Raw genomic sequence first — 20,942 nt, forward strand, 5'->3', positions numbered from 1 at the left:
GGAACCTTCGCATTGTGAGATGTAGCCAGTAGATCAAAGAATGAGAGGCCCCAGTGAACTACTAGGAGCCAGAAAACTCTGAACAACAGCATCCATTCCCCTGGATCCAGGCTTTTCCTGCTGAGAAAGTCTGCTCGGACATTGTCTTTTCCTACGATGTGGGAGGCCGAGATCCCTTGTAGGTTTAACTCTGCCCATTCCATAAGAAGATTTATTTCCAGAGACACTTGGTGGCTTTTGGCTCCTCCCTGGCACCGCTTGCGCTTCCAGGCGGTTTATATTCCAGTTCGCCTCTTCCTTGGTCCACCATCCCTGGGTTGTCAGTTCCTGATAGTGAGCTCCCCACCCTCAGAGGCTCGCGTCAGTCGTTAGGACAATCCAGCCCGGTGGAGACAGGCTTATGCCCTTGTTTAGGTGAACTTCCAGTAGCCACCACTGGAGCCGAGAGCATACTCCCATCAGTAGGTGGGGGCGAATCGAGTAGTCTTGAGAAAGTGGGTTCCAGCTTGACAGTAGGGAGAGGCCGCATGTGTGCCCTTGCCCACGGTACTACTTCCAGGGTTGATGCCATGAGGCCAAGGATCTGGAAATAGTCCCATACCCTAGGGCGCATTGTGTTCGTCAACCGAACTTGGTCCATCAGTTTCCTTCTCATCGACGGAGGGAGAGAGAAGGAAACTGCCCTGCTTGGTGTCGAATTGGACCCCCGGGTACTCTAAGGACTATTTCCTTGCCATCCAATAAATCCCCATCAGCGTCTGAGGTGTCTGGGTCCCTGCCAGGGATACCCTTGGTGTGACGAGGCATGTCCCGAGGCACGATGACAGGGCAAGGCCTTCCCAGCTGGGGCTCAGCTCAGGTAGGGGCAGGGCTGACTGCGCCAGAACAAAGGCTTGCAGGCCCTGAAAAATTCCAACCAAGAGAAGGCCTCCGGGTCCATATTTGACCCAGGAGGAACCAGGGTAGGGGCCGCTGAACTGCCCTCTCACAGGGAGGACGTAGCCCCAGAATTGCTCAGGTCCAGGGTGCTGCCAGATAAGGTCGAGGCTGATCCGTCCTCCAACTGGGATGGGCTGGGCTTGAGAAGGTACTGAGAATCTAGCCCTCCCTGGGCCTCCTTCACAGTGCTGAGGCAGGAAGGATTTCAGGTCAGACTGTGCAGCTCTAATATGGCAGGCAATGCAAAGGGAGTGTCATCTGAGCTTTGCTGCTGGCAGGGCCATAACCTCTGTAGCTTGTGCGTTTAACCGGCTGATGCCTCTCGAGCGCACACAGACTCATTCTCTGCATGCGCAAATGTAAGCGGCCGGTTGTACGCAAAAGTATGCGTGCACTTATGTTAGGCGCACAGAAGGCCAGCCCGCACCTCGCGTACTGATGGATGAAGAGGGGGAAAATGGCGCCGCACCAAACTGCGTGCAAGATGGCACCGCCGTGGATCGCCACGTGGAGAGTCCACCGAGCATGAAGCGGGGCCTAGCATCAGGGGGCCACTCAACCCGCTAGGAAATGCCAGAACGGGATCGGGAATGATGTTGGTACGGCGCACCGAGCAAGGAGACCAGAGGAAGGACTTACCGAAGCCCTTCCACATCTCTGGATTGGAGGAGTTCTTCTCTACTTACCTGGTCTCAGCGCTTACCGTCTCTGAGTACAGAGATGGTCTCCGGCTGCGGGGAGAGAGGGCTTAGGCCGTCACCACCGAGCACAGCTTCTGCACCCGCTACCCTTTGAAGACATTGCTTTCTTTTGTACCATGCCCAACTTCTAGAGTTCTAAGAGAGCTTATTTATTAGTGATACAACCTTGCTCTGCAAACAAAAGCAAGCATTAACTTTGGTCTTCTACGCTTTACATTGCACTTTCATCTGTTTCAGCAGCAAAGTCCATGCCGGGAGCCGGCTACCGGACCAAGGCAAACCTCTGAGGGATCTCGGAAATCACCTCAGGAATTCTCAACTGGGGGAAGATCCTTTAGTTATCACCGCAGAAGAGCGGGGCTCGATCTTCCTTTCAATTTAAAGGTAAATTTCTCCTTCAAACTAGTGCTGCAATCCCACTAAACACCGCTAGTGGTGTGGGGATAGCGTCCACATCTGCTAAGGAGACAGAGATACTGAATGGCTAAGGTCACTGCAAGGGGGTATCTAGGGTGAGGTCAGCTTTGAAACCTGACTCCGCCTCTATCTGCTGGCAGGGGAGCATAAACCCTTTGTTCCTGAGTCCATCTGGCTACACGCCAGGAAACGGCTAATTCAGCCTACTTATCGACAGATAAAATTCTGTATCCTGCTTTGTAGAATACTTATTTATTGATTTAAAAAATTAGTAAGCTGCTCTTACTTGTTTCAGGTCATTAGGTCCTGACTATTTGTGCACCCTGTTTTGTATAGTGAAGATACTTTGAGACAGGAAAGATCTGGGATCCACAGTGGCAATGACAGATCTACCCTGGGGCAGGAGCTCTAATTAGCAGGAGTCAATGTGCCCTGTATTTTGCTTTCTGCTGCAGATTCAAATCAGAGATTGTGAGGAAAAATCAATCAATTCTGGGAACAGAACCAGAGTTTAATGATAAACTTCAGAGACTACTCCAGAGTTCACAGTTGTCACACAAACCTTTCCAAATTAATCATTCCAAAAAAGGCCCATGAATAATGTTGTGGGTCTCACACATTTATCTAAAGAATATCTTAACGGTTTTTTAATTCACTGCCCCTATGTGTTTTGTACAATAAATGTTTTCAGTTTTCTAATAGCACCTAGAGTTAGAAGCAATATTAATGTTAAAATATTCAAATATATGAAAATGGCATAGGTGCTGCTCTTCCTACCACTTTCAAGATATGTTGGGTTGTGTCTCTATCATCCTACCACACTTGAGCTTGATAATTAACCTTTAGCAGCAAAGTTCCCGCTCTCAGGACCCTAGAACTACTGATGCTTCCCCAGTGGTATGAATTCAGGGCAGGCAGCTGCCTAGGACAGTGTTTTCCAACCTTTTCAAGCCCAAGGTACATCTATATTAACCAAAATGTGTGGCACACCAATGTTCACAGGATGGGCAATGCAGACATGGAGAGGACTTATGGTCAAAAGAGCTAGGGAAGCACAGTAAGCCCCACCAGTCTCTCTTGCAAATTAAAAAAAAATAGAAGAAAGAAAAAGGGGCCAGACGGACATGAATTTGTCACAATGGACCTCTATGTACAACTGCAGGAGAAGGGAGAAGCCTATATGATACGGGGACCTTGCTCAATGTCTTCACTACTGTTGCTCAACACTCAAAGCAAGTCACATCCAGCGCTTGGTGCATGCATGCTCTGTCTCCCTCAGTCTGGAAGAACTCGAAAGGGGAGGCTCAGGAGGGGAAAGATTAGGTGGTGCTGGGACCATTAAAGACACTCTAAGGCTCATGCTGTAGCCAGAAGAAGAGTCATGCATGATAACGCAGGCTTTCAGAAAGGAACCACTGCAGGTGTGTTACAGTGAGGTGCCGAGAACAGAGCTCACGTCCTGGTCTGGATCTCATCATCAGATATGGTAACTTTTCCACAGCACACTGGTTGGGAAACACTGGCCTAGTACTCCATTTGCAGCTTGCTTGAAAAGCTCTGGATTTGTTTTGGATCTAGGTTCTTAAAGGGCTTTGGAGATCTGGATGAAAGCCCAGCAGTTAAAGTTACAGCAGGGTATTTCAGTACAAAGAGGCTGTCAGGTTACCTGTAATCAGGAATTTTCTCTGCCAGGCCAAAGTCTGCCACCACTGCTGAGTACCTGCCATCGTCATTCTTTATCAAGCAATTCTGAAACGAGAGGAAGACGTTTTATACCCTGTATCCCCAGCACGCAATGATATAATGACACTTCAATGTTCGTTTACCATCTTTAAAACCCAACTGCCTGCTGGTTTGCAGATAGCAGATTTATTCATAAAGGGAAGATTTTCCTCGTTATTTATCTTGCTGCGTGACTGAAACACTTGTCTCTACATATTGCCAGGAAAGTATTGACAGTTTAGCCAGACCCTCCCCTATATCCCATAGCAGACACTCATCCTCTAAGTCTCTAATATCACCCCAAAGTCTCCCTATCAATCTCTCAAAGTTCTCATTCTTCCAGGCTACATCTAACAGCTTATTAATCTCTCTCAAACCACTGGTGTTTGATTTACTTAACTATATATATGAAAATTATGCATAATACACCTACTTCCTTATTCCTACTTACCTAATTGCAATCTATATATAACCATTCCAATGCCTTGTTACTTTGCAATCCACCTAGGGCTTAACTTTAGGAAAAGGTGGATCAAACGATAAATTAAAACCTTGATGTAATGGGCACTATTTATTACCTCCCTACGTATTCAATTTTGATTTTCAGGTCAGTAGCACATACTGGACAGCTTGCTGCTTTCTGCTGTACCGCACATGTGTCTGCAGAATCTGCAGAGCCTCACGCTAAGTTTCTGCATTGCAGCAGCTCAGTGACACTTTTACTATGTCAAAAAGAAAGGGAGCAGGTCTCCCTGGATGGTAGAGTCAGCTCTGCAGAAACAAAGATAAGAGTTTGTCCATTTCTACTTGGATCCCTTCTGACCTTCAAAGAAAGAAGCAGGACCCATGAAGAGCTCAGAAAAGGGCCATTTGGGGGGGAGGGGGGGGGGGGAAATTGAAGCGTGATGTGGGGCCCAGGTATGGAGCAGTAAAAGGCCATATGGTAAGGATGGTCCACATGTGTCTGTGGCAGGAAAGGGGATGCTAAGTATTTAAACTAGAGCATGGGGGAGGCAGGAGATGACCAATGAAACTGGGAAGTCATCCCCAAGCAATACAGGAAGCGAGAAGTGGAAAGGACAAATCAATCAGCTCATAAAGGCAGAAAAGATGACTTGGAAGAGTATCAAACCAAAGGGGAACGTTGGAAAGCTATGACCTCAAATGCTCCTAGTCTGGGCAATAATATCCCAGAGCTGTAGGCCTTATTAGTGGAGGAGGACTTGGATAAAACATGGCTCACTGAGGCTCATGATTGGGATACGGCCATCCTGGGCTCTAACTTGGTAAGAAAGACTAAACAAAACAGAAAGGGGGGGGAAGGAGCTGTTTTATGTCAAACACAATATCAAAGCAACTAAAATGCAAGGGACATGGGGTAGGGAAGAAGCATTTTGGGCTGTCAAAAAAAAAAAAATAGATGTCATTTCCATTTACACTGGTCTGGTGTACAGGCTCCCGACTCAAACAGCAGAACTAGAAATAGATCTGATCGAAGACATCCAATAGTTAGAAAAGAAGGGTGAAGTGGTGCTGCTTAGTGATTGTAATCTGCCAGATATGGGCTGGAGTAAAGACAGAGAGATGGCGGATGCTCTTCAAATAAAAGGTAAAGGAAACCATGAGAGAGGGCGCGTGCTCTCCAGTGAGGATAATGTCTTTAATGTCCAGGAGATGCTCACCTGAGCACCAGTGATCTTCAGACTGTATGGTTTGATATAGCAAACAGGATACAGAGAAGGCACACCAAGATCCAAGTTCTGAATTTCAAAAATATGGACTATGTCAAAGTGGAGATGTACTTGGAGGAAGAACTGGAAGACTGGGAGAAAGTGAGTGAGCTGAACATTGGGCCAAACTAAAAGGAGCGATTACAAAGGCAACAAATCTACATGTGAGAAAAGTAAACAAAAGCAAGAGGAACAAATAAATAACAGACCTGGTTCTCAGAGGCAAAAAGAACAGCGTTCAAGAAGTAAAAAAATCTCAAAAAGGAACACAGGGAAGAATACCTGGTGAATCTGAGGAAGACGAAGAAAAATCAGGAAAGCAAAAAGTCAAGTGGAAGAAAGGATTGCCAAAGAGGTATAAAGTGAGGTGAGAAAACATTTTTCAGATACATCAGAGAAAGGAGGAAGACCTAAGGTGGATTAGTGAAATCGAAAGGTGACCATGAATAAGATGTGGATAAAGATGAAGAAATAGCAAAATATTAAACAGAGGTCAGTGTTCACTAAAGACGACCCTGGAGAACGACATTGCTGGTTGGAAGTGGGGTAGATGAAGAGCTGGAAAACAGTGAACAAAGCCATGGGCCTGGATAAGGTTCATCCCAGGATACTGAGGGAGGTCAGAGATGTGCTGGCGGCTCCGCTGAGTGACCTGTTCAATAAATCCCTGGAAACAAGAGCGGTGGTGGTAGCAGAGGAGGCTGGAAACTACAGGCCGGTGAGCCTCACCTCAGTGGTGAGAAAATTACTGGAGACACTGCTGAAGGAAAGGCTAGTGAAGCCCGAGGCAGCATGGATTCACCTGGGGAAAGTCCTATCAGACAAATCGGATTGGGTGACTAAAGAACTGTATCAAGGAAGAGCACTCAATGTAATCTACTTGGATTTCAGACCCCGCATAGGAGGCTCCTGAATAAAATGAAAAGCTGGTGGTGAAGTGCATTACATACTGGTTGACTAAGAGTGTGCAATGGTAAATGGATCCTATTCTGATGAGAGAACAATGATAAGTGGAGTGGCAGAAGGATCGGGTTTGGGACCAATTTGTTCAATGTCTTTGTCAGCAACACTGCAGAAAGGACAGAAGTTAAAGTTTGTCTATTTGCAGGTACCAAGATCTGCAGCAGTGGAAAGAATGAAAAGTGATTTGAGAAAGCTGGAAGAGTGCTGGAAGATTTGTCAGCTAGGATTCAGTGCCAAGAAGTGCAGAGTCCTGCATCTGGGGTGCGGTCATCCAAAAGAGCTGTATGTGATGGGGTGGAAGACTAATATGCACGGACTGGGAGAGGGACCTTGGGGAACTAGTGTCTGGCTATCTGAATATGGCGTAGCAATGTGACAAGGCGATAGCTAAAACTAAAAGAATGCTGGGCTGCATAGAGAGAGGAATAACCAGGAAGTGGTAATGCCCTTGTACAGGGCCTTGGTGAGCCCCATCTTAAGTACTGTGTTCAGTTCTGGAGCCCGTATCTCAAAAGAGACAGGATAAGAGGGTCCAGAGAAGGGTGACCAAAATGGTGTGGGCACCGTATCAGAAGACTTATGAGAGGCTGAAGGATCGGAGGTGCAGGGGAGATAGGATACAGACCTTCAGATACCTGAAAGGTTTTAATGATAAGAACATAAGAAAATGCCATACTGGGTCAGACCAAGGGTCCATCAAGCCCAGCATCCTGTTTCCAACAGTGGCCAATCCAGGCCATAAGAACCTGGCAAGTACCCAAAAACTAAGTCTATTCCATGTTACCATTGCTAATGGCAGTGGCTATTCTCTAAGTGAACTTAATAGCAGGTAATGGACTTCTCCTCCAAGAACTTATCCAATCCTTTTTTAAACCCAGCTACAGTAACTGCACTAACCACATTCTCTGGCAACAAATTCCAGAGTTTAATTGTGCGTTGGGTAAAAAAGAACTTTCTCCGATTAGTTTTAAATGTGCCCATTGCTAACTTCATGGAGTGCCCCCTAGTCTTTCTACTATCCGAAAGAGTAAATATCTGATTCACATCTACCCGTTCTAGACCTCTCATGATTTTAAACATCTCTATCATATCCCCCCTCAGTCGTCTCTTCTCCAAGCTGAAAAGTCCTAACCTCTTTAAGTCTTTCCTCATAGGGGAGTTGTTCCATTCCCCTTATCATTTTGGTAGCCCTTCTCTGTACCTTCTCCATCACAATTATATCTTTTTTGAGATGCGGCAACCAGAATTGTACACAGTATTCAAGGTGCGGTCTCACCATGGAGCGATACAGAGGCATTATGACATTTTCCGTTTTATTCACCATTCCCTTTCTAATAATTCCTAACATTCTGTTTGCTTTTTTGACTGCCGCAGCACACTGAACCGACGATTTCAATGTGTTATCCACTATGACACCTAGATTTCTTTCTTGGGTTGTAGCACCTAATATGGAACCCAACATTGTGTAATTATAGCATGGGTTATTTTTCCCTATATGCATCACCTTGCACTTATCCACATTAAATTTCATCTGCCATTTGGATGCCCAATTTTCCAGTCTCACAAGGTCTTCCTGCAATTTCTCACAATCTGCTTGTGATTTAACTACTCTGAACAATTTTGTGTCATCTGCAAATTTGATTATCTCACTCGTCGTATTTCTTTCCAGATCATTTATAAATATATTGAAAAATAAGGGTCCCAATACAGATCCCTGAGGCACTCCACTGTCCACTCCCTTCCACTGAGAAAATTGTCCATTTAATCCTACTCTCTGTTTCCTGCCTTTTAACCAGTTTGCAATCCACGAAAGGACATCGCCACCTATCCCATGACTTTTTACTTTTCCTAGAAGCCTCTCATGAGGAACTTTGTCAAACGCCTTCTGAAAATCCAAGTATACTATATCTACCGGTTCACCTTTATCCACATGTTTAACTCCTTCAAAAAAGTGAAGCAGATTTGTGAGGCAAGACTTGCCCTGGGTAAAGCCATGCTGACTTTGTTCCATTAAACCATGTCTTTCTATATGTTCTGTGATTTTGATGTTTAGAACACTTTCCACTATTTTTCCCGGCACTGACGTCAGGCTAACCGGTCTGTAGTTTCCCGGATCGCCCCTGGAGCCCTGTTTAAATATTGGGGTTACATTGGCCACCCTCCAGTCTTCAGGTACAATGGATGATTTTAATGATAAGTTACAAATTGTTACTGTAGAAAATGAAACTCCAGGGGGAAAACAACATATATGAGGAATTTTTCTTCACGGATAGGGCGATGGTGAAGAGGTGGCGAAGATGAAAACAATAATGAATAAACACTGCAAATCCCAAAAGGCTACAGGTTGGAAGTGAAGAAAAGGGTGCATGGAGCTAACCTGCACAGAGAGGCAGTACTCTTAACGGAAATAATGCAGATTACTACCCTTAGATCAATTAGCCTGGATGCTTTACATGCAACCACAACATTGTTCTCGTTTCAAAGGTGGGAGCAAAGGACAAAAAGGGGAATGAATTCAGATGATGGGCCCCAGCTTTTACAGTCTGGAGTAGTGAAACGCAGACATTAGGGGAAAAGCACAGGACTGCTTATACGGCCAAGTCTAAAAGCTAAACACATTCAAGCAGCACTGTCTGAATTATCAAGGCGGCTGCTCACCCTGCAACAATACTGCTAGCAGTCATTTTGTTATGGGTTTGATAGTTGCTTGGTTTTGATTGTAAATATGTTAAGGGTAGAAATAAGGTTTGGGGGGGGTAACCTACACGGAGCGGCAGTTACTACCCTTACAGAAAGCATGGGGGTAACCTACACAGAGCGGCAGTTACTGCCCTTAACAGAAACATGGGGGTAACCTGCACGGAGCGGCAGTTACTGCCCTTAACAGAAACATGGGGGTAATCTGCACGGAGCGGCAGTTACTGCCCTTAACAGAAACATGGGGGTAACCTGCAGGGAGCGGCAGTTACTACCCTTAACAGAAACATGGGGGTAACCTGCAGGGAGCGGCAGTTACTGCCCTTACAGAAAGCATGGGGGTAACCTGCACGGAGCGGCAGTTACTACCCTTAACAGAAACATGGGGGTAACCTGCACGGAGCGGCAGTTACTACCCTTAACAGAAACATGGGGGTAACCTGCACGGAGCGGCAGTTACTACCCTTAACAGAAACATGGGGGTAACCTGCACGGAGCGGCAGTTACTACCCTTAACAGAAACATGGGGGTAACCTGCACGGAGCGGCAGTTACTACCCTTACAGAAAGCATGGGGGTAACCTGCACGGAGCGGCAGTTACTACCCTTAACAGAAACATGGGGGTAACCTGCACGGAGCGGCAGTTACTACCCTTAACAAAAACATGGGGGTAACCTGCACGGAGCGGCAGTTACTACCCTTAACAGAAACATGGGGGTAACCTGCAGGGAGCGGCAGTTACTGCCCTTAACAGAAACATGGGGGTAACCTGCACGGAGCGGCAGTTACTACCCTTAACAGAAACATGGGGGTAACCTGCACTGAGCGGCAGTTACTTCCCTTACAGAAAGCATGGGGGTAACCTGCACTGAGCGGCAGTTACTGCCCTTAACAGAAACACGGGGGTAACCTGCACGGAGCGGCAGGTACTCCCATAAGAAACTTGCTGGGCAGATTGGGTGGACCATTTGGTCTTTTTCTGCTGTGGTTACTATGCTACATTCAGAAGTGATTTTTCCCATTGGCTCCTGCAGGGAAAATGCTCCATTCTGATCTCAGGTCCAGTTCTGGTCCCTGCATTATTTGCTCTTCCAGAAAGGGAGCCATGCAGTATTTCAAAAACAAGTTTCCCAAAGGCTTTCCTGATGCACTCTGTGGCCTCCCATCTATAAAGCGATTAAGGTCTTATTTGAATCAGTGATCTCAGCAGTCATTACTAGCAGCACCAAAGTGCAGTCCTGGGAAAGCTATTAAGTCAGCTCATGGCCAAAGGTTTCCCAGAGCTGTAACGAGGGGAATGCTAACTGTACAAAAGGCAGGGCAAGTGTTAAGCAGTAAATGCCATATAAAGTGGAAGAATTTAACCTGTCCAAGTTCTCACAGGCCTCCCTCACAGCTGGAACATGAGGCACAGCTACTGATTGCACTGCCTGCAACACGGAAGGGAATGGGGGGGGCGCATCATCAAAAAGGATTGTATTGCTGTTTCCACCCAGTTCTGTCAATGCACCTCAAAGCCTGCTATTCCAGGACTGAGACCCCACACACAGCTCTGCCCATGCACCTCCCTCCTGCCCTGCAGCACCCCCCTGCTATTCCAGGACTGAGACCCTCACACAGCTCTGCCCATGCACCTCCCTCCTGCCCTGCAGCACCCCCTGCTATTCCAGGACTGAGACCCTCACACAGCTCTGCCCATGCACCTCCCTCCTGCCCTGCAGCACCCCCTGCTATTCCAGTACTGAGACCCCCACACACAGCTCTGCCCATGCACCTCCCTCCTGCCCTGCAGCACCTCCTGCTATTCCAGGACTGAGACCCCCACACACAGCTCTGCCAATGCACCTCACTCCTGCCCTGCAGCACCCCCTGCTATTCCAGGACTGAGACCCCACACACAGCTCTGCCCATGCACCTCCCTCCTGCCCTGCAGCACCCCCTGCTATTCCAGGACTGAGACCCTCACACAGCTCTGCCCATGCACCTCCCTCCTGCCCTGCAGCACCCCCTGCTATTCCAGTACTGAGACCCCCACACACAGCTCTGCCCATGCACCTCCCTCCTGCCCTGCAGCACCTCCTGCTATTCCAGGACTGAGACCCCCACACACAGCTCTGCCAATGCACCTCACTCCTGCCCTGCAGCACCTCCTGCTATTCCAGTACTGAGACCCTCACACACAGCTCTGCCCATGCACCTCACTCCTGCCCTGCAGCACCCCCTGCTATTCCAGTACTGAGACCCCACACACAGCTCTGCCCATGCACCTCCCTCCTGCCCTGCCCTCACCCCCTGCTATTCCAGGACTGAGACCCTCACACACAGCTCTGCCCATGCACCTCCCTCCTGCCCTGCAGCACCCCCCTGCTATTCCAGTACTGAGACCCCCACACACAGCTCTGCAAATGCACCTCACTCCTGCCCTGCAGCACCCCCTGCTATTCCAGTACTGAGACCCTCACACAGCTCTGCCCATGCACCTCCCTCCTGCCCTGCCCTCACCCCCTGCTATTCCAGGACTGAGACCCCACACACAGCTCTGCCCATGCACCTCACTCCTTCCCTGCAGCACCCCCTGCTATTCCAGTACTGAGACCCTCACACACAGCTCTGCCCATGCACCTCCCTCCTGCCCTGCAGCACCCCCTGCTATTCCAGTACTGAGACCCCACACACAGCTCTGCCAATGCACCTCCCTCCTGCCCTGCAGCACCTCCTGCTATTCCAGTACTGAGACCCCACACACACAGCTCTGCCCATGCACCTCCCTCCTGCCCTGCAGCACCTCCTGCTATTCCAGTACTGAGACCCTCACACACAGCTCTGCCCATGCACCTCCCTCCTGCCCTGCAGCACCCCCTGCTATTCCAGGACTGAGACCCTCACACACAGCTCTGCCCATGCACCTCCCTCCTGCCCTGCAGCACCTCCTGCTATTCCAGGACTGAGACCCCACACACAGCTCTGCCCATGCACCTCCTGCTATTCCAGTACTGAGACCCCACACACAGCTCTGCCCATGCACCTCCCTCCTGCCCTGCCCTCACCCCTGCTATTCCAGGACTGAGACCCCACACACAGCTCTGCCCATGCACCTCCCTCCTGCCCTGCAGCACCTCCTGCTATACCAGTACTGAGACCCCACACACAGCTCTGCCCATGCACCTCCCTCCTGCCCTGCCCTCACCCCTGCTATTCCAGGACTGAGACCCCACACATAGCTCTGCCCATGCACCTCCCTCCTGCCCTGCAGCACCTCCTGCTATTCCAGTACTGAGACCCTCACACAGCTCTGCCCATGCACCTCACTCCTGCCCTGCCCTCACCCCCTGCTATTCCAGGACTGAGACCCTCACACACAGCTCTGCCAATGCACCTCACTCCTGCCCTGCAGCACCCCCTGCTATTCCAGTACTGAGACCCCACACACAGCTCTGCCCATGCACCTCCCTCCTGCCCTGCCCTCACCCCCTGCTATTCCAGGACTGAGACCCTCACACACAGCTCTGCCAATGCACCTCACTCCTGCCCTGCAGCACCCCCTGCTATTCCAGTACTGAGACCCCACACACAGCTCTGCCCATGCACCTCCCTCCTGCCCTGCCCTCACCCCCTGCTATTCCAGGACTGAGACCCTCACACACAGCTCTGCCCATGCACCTCCCTCCTGCCCTGCAGCACCCCCTGCTATTCCAGTACTGAGACCCCCACACACAGCTCTGCCAATGCACCTCACTCCTGCCCTGCAGCACCCCCTGCTATTCCAGGACTGAGACCCCACACACAGCTCTGCCAATGCACCTCCCTCCTGCCCTGCAGCACCCCCTGCTATTCCAGGACTGAGACCCCACACACAGCTCTGCCAATGCACCTCCCTCCTGCCCTGCAGCACCCCCTGCTATTCCAGTACTGAGACCCTCACACACAGCTCTGCCAATGCACCTCCCTCCTGCCCTGCAGCACCCCCTGCTATTCCAGTACTGAGACCCCACACACAGCTCTGCCCATGCACCTCCCTCCTGCCCTGCCCTCACCCCCTGCTATTCCAGTACTGAGACCCTCACACAGCTCTGCCCATGCACCTCCCTCCTGCCCTGCAGCACCTCCTGCTATTCCAGTACTGAGACCCCACACACAGCTCTGCCCATGCACCTCCCTCCTGCCCTGCCCTCACCCCCTGCTATTCCAGTACTGAGACCCACACACAGCTCTGCCCATGCACCTCACTCCTGCCCTGCAGCACCCCCTGCTATTCCAGTACTGAGACCCTCACACACAGCTCTGCCAATGCACCTCCCTCCTGCCCTGCCCTCACCCCCTGCTATTCCAGGACTGAGACCCCACACACAGCTCTGCCAATGCACCTCACTCCTGCCCTGCAGCACCCCCTGCTATTCCAGTACTGAGACCCTCACACACAGCTCTGCCAATGCACCTCCCTCCTGCCCTGCAGCACCCCCTGCTATTCCAGTACTGAGACCCCACACACAGCTCTGCCCATGCACCTCCCTCCTGCCCTGCCCTCACCCCCTGCTATTCCAGTACTGAGACCCTCACACAGCTCTGCCCATGCACCTCCCTCCTGCCCTGCAGCACCTCCTGCTATTCCAGTACTGAGACCCCACACACAGCTCTGCCCATGCACCTCCCTCCTGCCCTGCCCTCCCCTGCTATTCCAGTACTGAGACCCTCACACACAGCTCTGCCCATGCACCTCCCTCCTGCCCTGCAGCACCCCCTGCTATTCCAGGACTGAGACCCCACACACAGCTCTGCCCATGCACCTCCCTCCTGCCCTGCCCTCCCCTGCTATTCCAGTACTGAGACCCTCACACACAGCTCTGCCCATGCACCTCCCTCCTGCCCTGCAGCACCTCCTGCTATTCCAGTACTGAGACCCCACACACAGCTCTGCCCATGCACCTCCCTCCTGCCCTGCAGCACCTCCTGCTATTCCAGGACTGAGACCCCACACACAGCTCTGCCCATGCACCTCCCTCCTGCCCTGCCCTCCCCTGCTATTCCAGTACTGAGACCCTCACACACAGCTCTGCCCATGCACCTCCCTCCTGCCCTGCAGCACCTCCTGCTATTCCAGGACTGAGACCCCACACACAGCTCTGCCCATGCACCTCCCTCCTGCCCTGCAGCACCTCCTGCTATTCCAGGACTGAGACCCCACACACAGCTCTGCCCATGCACCTCCCTCCTGCCCTGCAGCACCCCCTGCTATTCCAGTACTGAGACCCCACACACAGCTCGGCCCATGCACCTCCCTCCTGTCCTGCAGCACCCCCTGCTATTCCAGGACTGAGACCCCACACACAGCTCTGCCAATGCACCTCACTCCTGCCCTGCAGCACCCCCTGCTATTCCAGTACTGAGACCCCCACACACAGCTCTGCCAATGCACCTCACTCCTGCCCTGCAGCACCCCCTGCTATTCCAGTACTGAGACCCCACACAGAGCTCTGCCAATGCACCTCCCTCCTGCCCTGCAGCACCTCCTGCTATTCCAGGACTGAGACCCCACTCACAGCTCGGCCCATGCACCTCCCTCCTGCCCTGCAGCACCCCCTGCTATTCCAGGACTGAGACCCCACACACAGCTCTGCCCATGCACCTCACTCCTGCCCTGCAGCACCCCCTGCTATTCCAGTACTGAGACCCTCACACACAGCTCTGCCCATGCACCTCCCTCCTGCCCTGCAGCACCCCCTGCTATTCCAGTACTGAGACCCTCACACACAGCTCTGCCCATGCACCTCACTCCTGCCCTGCAGCACCTCCTGCTATTCCAGGACTGAGACCCTCACACACAGCTCTGCCCATGCACCTCCCTCCTGCCCTGCAGCACCCCCTGCTATTCCAGGACTGAGACCCCACACACAGCTCTGCCCATGCACCTCCCTCCTGCCCTGCAGCACCCCCTGCTATTCCAGGACTGAGACCCCTGCACACAGCTCTGCCCATGCACCTCACTCCTGTCCTGCAGCACCCCCTGCTATTCCAGTACTGAGGTCCCCTCAACACCGCTCTGCCAATGCACCTCATTCATGCCCTGCAGCACCCCCTATTCCAGTACGGAGACTCCCCCCATATACAGACACAGCTCTAGCAATGCACCTCACTCCTGCCCTCCCCGCCCATTACAGTACTGTGATCCCCCCATACAGCTTTACCAATGCACCTCACTCTTACCCTTACTATTCCAGTACTGAGACCCCACACACAGCTCGGCCAGTTCACCTCACTCCTGCCCTGCCATATCCCTGATATTCCAGGAGCCATCCAACTCTGCTAATGCACCTTAATCCTGTCCTGTGACACTCCTTGTAAGGGCTCCAACATTTTCCAACCAAGAAGATCTTCTAGACACCAACTAAACAGGATATTAATATCTCATTAAGTTATAGAACAGGGTACTTGTCAGCTGTTACACAATTTTAAACTAAAAATTATACAAAAAAATCTAATACCTTCTGAAAACTGTTACGTATTTCAGTAATGTAACTTGTGAACAGTTATGATGGCGAAACCGAATGACGATATACAAAACATGTTAAATAAATAAATTACTACCAAAAATAAAATGTGTTTTTCTAACTTCACTGTCAAAGGGATTTTGTTTATAACATACTTATTTTTATAGTGATATTGGATGTATGCAGCACTGTACAATGGTGAGAGGTATTCAGGAATAATAAGGCCCTGCCACAAAGTGCTTACAATCTAAGGGGCCCCGCAGAGAGGTGCATTCTGCTGAATGCAGAGTTTTATCTGCAGTTGTGCAAGCATTTTCTACAGGCAAACCTTACTGCCAATGTAGGAAGGAGCTTTACCTGCAGAAAATGTGTGGATAAATCTGTGCATTGTTCTTAGTGTCCTCGCATGGAAATCTAATGCAAATAAGGGCAGCAGCTATTTCCTCCCAATTCAGAGGTGTGCTGGAAACTTAACCCCAGGCACGAAAGAGACGTTTACAACACTTAAGCAGATAAGTATAGACTTATCCGGCTAGTCATAGCCATGGTTAGCTGTACCCCCTCCCCCGCCACTTCCAGTTAAAAGTGCATTCAGCCTGGGCTGAACCAGCATTTTGCAGTCTACAGCGCTTTTTTTTTCTTAAACTCCTGATGCATTTACATACCATTAGCTTACTGCATCGGGAGTTAAACAAATGTTTAATCTGAGCATTAAAACTGTGCGCTGACATTTTTTGCACAGGGTTATCACCCTGGGTATCTGAGGCAATGGTAAATAAAGTGACTTACCTAACATTACAAGATGTCAATGGAAAAAGCAGAATTTCAACCCTGGCTTCCCCAATTCTCAGTCCAGTGCTCTACTAGGCCCTCTTTCCTCAATCTCCTCTTACTTAAAACATTCATATTCTGCATTATCCTTTGTTCTAAGTGGATCCCAATTTAAACATCCAAAAAATGCACAAAACTAATACTACAAACTCGGTCTACTGACGCAATTTAATCTGTTGCTCCTTCTAACAATGTCCAGAGGGCTTCCTGCATTTGCTAACTTCCCGTCACATAACCTCCCAATTAGCTCTAATCCAGCCCCTCAAAGGCCTGTTTAAATCTGAAATGCTTCTGAAAGCATGGTTCGGAGGGAGGTATCTTCAAAGAGTACTAACGCAACAGGAGAGTTAGGGCAAGTATGAGGAGCTCTGATCTCCACCAGAAACGGAAAGAGAATACCCAATAGTGAAGACTGGTCTAGCAGCAGGAGAAGGAACAAGCTATTTTACCCAAAAAATGTCCTTAAAAAATAGGAAGAAGGATCCATTTGAAGAAAATAGGAAAAAGCATTATCAAATCAAATGTAAAACATTGATAAGACAGGCTGAGAGAGAATTTGAAATGAAGCTGGTCAGACAGGCAATAAATACTTTTTAAAAATGTATCCAAAAGCAGGAAACCTGTGATCGAGTCAGGTGGACCATTATGGGATGGCTAAAGGGGCTCTTAGGGAAGATAAGGCCATTGTGAAAAAGACTAAATGAATTCTTTGCTTCTGTGCTTACTAATGAGGAGTTGGGGAGATACCAGTTCCGGAGATGATTTTCAGGGGTGATGATTCAGATGAACTGAACCAAATCACTGTGAACCTGGAAGATGTAGTAGGCCATATTGACAAACTAAAGAGCAGCAAATCACCTGGACTGGATGGTATGCATCCTAGGGTTCTGAAGGAACTCAAAATGAAATTTCTGATCTATTAATAAAAGTTTGTAACCTATCATTAAAATTGTTGCTGAAGACTGGAGGGTGGCCAATGTTCAGTTTACGCTTCCAGCATTCCCAAGGGTAATACCACTGCCATGAGTTAAGTCCCTGGTTTGATCAGAGTTGGGTATTCTGCTCCCACGTCTGCTGGGGATGGTGTGGAGAGAATCATGTTTATTCCTGAAGGATAATACTTAGTGGTGAGATTCAGGGTCCATGATTGCAAAGTTACAGAAGAAGACTTGGTGTATGGACTCTGGCCAAGGACCAGACTAGGAAGGAGAAGAAGGATGTAAAATAGGACGAGCCTTGACCAGTTGTCATTGGATCTAGAAGCCAGCTGCCGAGTGCCCCCTCGTTCCCACAGAAAGATCTCCCTTCCAACACTGGGCTCCCCCTCGAGGACTGCCGTAACTTCTTTAGAGCCCAATTTGTGTCTATGAGATAAGCAGCTCAGTAAATCAGACCCTTAATGTGCTGTGACTTTACCTATCAGTGTTACCCCAGCAGTCTCCTATTCTTCCAACCTGTCCCTCTCTCTCAATACTCCAGCCCCCACCCTCACAATACCCCTTCATCTCAACCACTTTTTTTCATCCCCCCCAGTCTCATTCCTAAGTCAGCCATCCTTCCTTTCTTCCCCTCTCCCCACCTCAGAGCAGCAATGCAGGCTTTCCTGCTGTTTATTTTACAGTATCCTGCAGCTTTTATGGCTCACTCTCAGGCCTTCCCTTCATTGCTGCAGGGAGTGTGGCAGCAATCGTGACCCCAAAGGATTCCCCCTGCTGGCAATGGCCTCCTACCTCACCTGCAGAGCCCAGTCCCTTTCATTACATAGGAATGTGATAGCAGAAATCCCACGTGGCCTATCTCGCCTTCCCATCCATGCCAACGGCTCAGCTCTATACTTCCTCAGATTCCCTATACTTGTCCCTGTTTTCTTAAATTCAGATACAGTCATTGTCTTTCACCTCCACTGAGAAGCTGTTCCATGCATCCACCATCCTTTCTGTAAAGAAATATATCCTTAGATGACTGAGTAATATAGTAATGACAGAAAAAACCCAAAAACAATTGGTCCATGCAGTCTGCCCAGCAATTTATGGTAGTAACTGCCGCTCCGTGCAGGTTACCTTCATGTTTCTGTTAAGGGCAGTAACTGCCGCTCCGTGCAGGTTACCCCCATGTTTCTGTTAAGGGCAGTAACTGCCGCTCCCTGCAGGTTACCCCCATGTTTCTGTTAAGGGCAGTAACTGCCGCTCCCTGCAGGTTACCCCCATGTTTCTGTTAAGGGCAGTAACTGCCGCTCCCTGCAGGTTACCCCCGTGTTTCTGTTAAGGGCAGTAACTGCCGCTCCCTGCAGGTTACCCCCGTGTTTCTGTTAAGGGCAGTAACTGCCGCTCCGTGCAGGTTACCCCCGTGTTTCTGTTAAGGGTAGTAACTGCCGCTCCGTGCAAGTTACCCCCATGTTTCTGTTAAGGGTAGTAACTGCCGCTCCGTGCAGGTTACCCCCATGTTTCTGTTAAGGGCAGCAACTGCCGCTCCGTGCAGGTTACCCCCATGTTTCTGTTAAGGGTAGTAACTGCCGCTCCGTGCAGGTTACCCCCATGTTTCTGTTAAGGGCAGCAACTGCCGCTCCGTGCAGGTTACCCCCATGTTTCTGTTAAGGGCAGCAACTGCCGCTCCGTGCAGGTTACCCCTGTGTTTCTGTTAAGGGCAGCAACTGCCGCTCCGTGCAGGTTACCCCTGTGTTTCTGTTAAGGGCAGCAACTGCCGCTCCCTGCAGGTAACCCCCATGTTTCTGTTAAGGGTAGTAACTGCCGCTCCCTGCAGGTTACCCCCATGTTTCTGTTAAGGGCAGTAACTGCCGCTCTGTGCAGGTTACCCCCATGTTTCTGTTAAGGGCAGTAACTGCCGCTCTGTGCAGGTTACCCCCATGTTTCTGTTAAGGGCAGTAACTGCCGCTCTGTGCAGGTTAACCCCATGTTTCTGTTAAGGGCAGTAACTGCCGCTCTGTGCAGGTTAACCCATGTTTCTGTTAAGGGCAGTAACTGCCGCTCCCTGCAGGTTACCCCCATGTTTCTGTTAAGGGTAGTAACTGCCGCTCCGTGCAGGTTACCCCCCATGGATGGAAAAAAGGCTGTTCTGAGGATGTGAGCTGGGGTAAACATGGCAGCAGTTACAATTTAAAAAGTATTATTTTTTTTGTTAATTTTCAGGACAGGAAATTCCCATGCAGCATGGGGAAATGTATAGACGCCATGGTGACCTGGTGTCTGGGATTTGCCGAGCCCTGGAATAGGTGGGGATTCCCCAGGCACATGGCACTGGGATCCCAGCTTTGATTTTGACTCACAGTAAGAGATTAAGACTCTCTGGGACCCTCAGGCACCAAGATGTTTGGAAGGGGACCCTGTACGTACTTGTTTAGTGGGTAATCTGGCACTGCTGAGTGAGCTGGAGAGTAACCAGGAGCTTCCAGGTCAGAAAATGCAGAACAAAAAAAGGATCCTCTAAATGTTCCTGCTTTGCAGAGTATCGAGTCATGAACCCGAGTGATTCGTTTTCCCCCGTGGATCTAGCTTGCTCTCTCTCCTTTTTGTGTGTAAGCATCAGCAGCTGGGCTTCCGCTCTGATTAGGAGGATCCCCCAGGTCCTCAGAAAGGTAAAGTTCTCTTCCCTCCCGAGGATCAGCCTCTCTGAGAAAGGAGCCAGCAGGGCCACGTAGCCTCTCCTCCCACAGACACCAGCATTGTAAAATTTGGTTTAGGTGACCCACGTATTCCTCTTCCAGTCTCAGCAGGACTTTAGAGAGCACGGATTCCTTCTCTAGCAGCTCTGCAGTGTGAGAAACCTCTCTGCAGCAACCAAAGCTCGTCCCAACTCACTCACTCTGAACCCCTCTTTTTAAGCACAAAGTAATTTCAACTTGTAGATAAAAACGGCCTGATTTTATGATGTTTCTCTTCTAATAATTTTGCCCAAAAAAATGTATTTTTCACATTTTCCCTGACTTACCAATTTGTGAAGACTCCTCCCTAGTCCTGGACCTCTCACTGCAGCTATCACCTTCTCCCTCCTTCTACCCCTGAAGTCCCCACAGCTCCCTCCTCTCAGTCTGCCAAGTGAACCCCCTCCAAGTCCCTCCATGACCTTGAAACGCAGGGGGCATCCAATATCCATACCTGGGAACTCTCCGGAAATGTAGACAAATTTCAGGGTCTCTGGGCAGGATGATAAAATTTCTGGGCCGCCGCTATTTCCGCACCTCTCGCGGCACCACGCGCGGGAAGGCACTCGGTGGCTTCAATCAAGGAGAGAGAGAGAAAGCGAGAGCGCGAGCGAGCGAGAGCACTATAAGAAGGCAAACACCACGACTATACACACACCACCGTAAGGGTGGGTGGGTGGGTGGGGCAGGGTTTCATTGGTCTGCCTGATGAATTGGTGATTAATATTAAATATTGATACTGATTATATTGATTGAATAATAGTGATGAATTGGTGATTAAAACAACGACTATGAACAT

At 49.8% G+C, this 20,942-nt stretch overlaps 1 protein-coding gene across 4 annotated transcripts in view; it reads right to left on the minus strand.

The window, feature by feature from the left end:
* The window catches only part of LOC115099718 (dual specificity testis-specific protein kinase 2-like), a 129,179-nt gene that overhangs the window by 51,666 nt on the left and 56,571 nt on the right, over positions 1-20,942 (minus strand). For all 4 annotated transcript variants that reach the window (XM_029617488.1, XM_029617486.1, XM_029617489.1 and 1 more), the window contains one exon: positions 3,724-3,806. In XM_029617488.1, the coding sequence (XP_029473348.1) occupies positions 3,724-3,806 (83 nt within the window). The remainder of the gene's footprint in view (positions 1-3,723; positions 3,807-20,942) is intronic.

This window comes from Rhinatrema bivittatum, chromosome 10 (assembly GCF_901001135.1).
Source record: "Rhinatrema bivittatum chromosome 10, aRhiBiv1.1, whole genome shotgun sequence".
NCBI classification, from domain to species: domain Eukaryota; kingdom Metazoa; phylum Chordata; class Amphibia; order Gymnophiona; family Rhinatrematidae; genus Rhinatrema; species Rhinatrema bivittatum.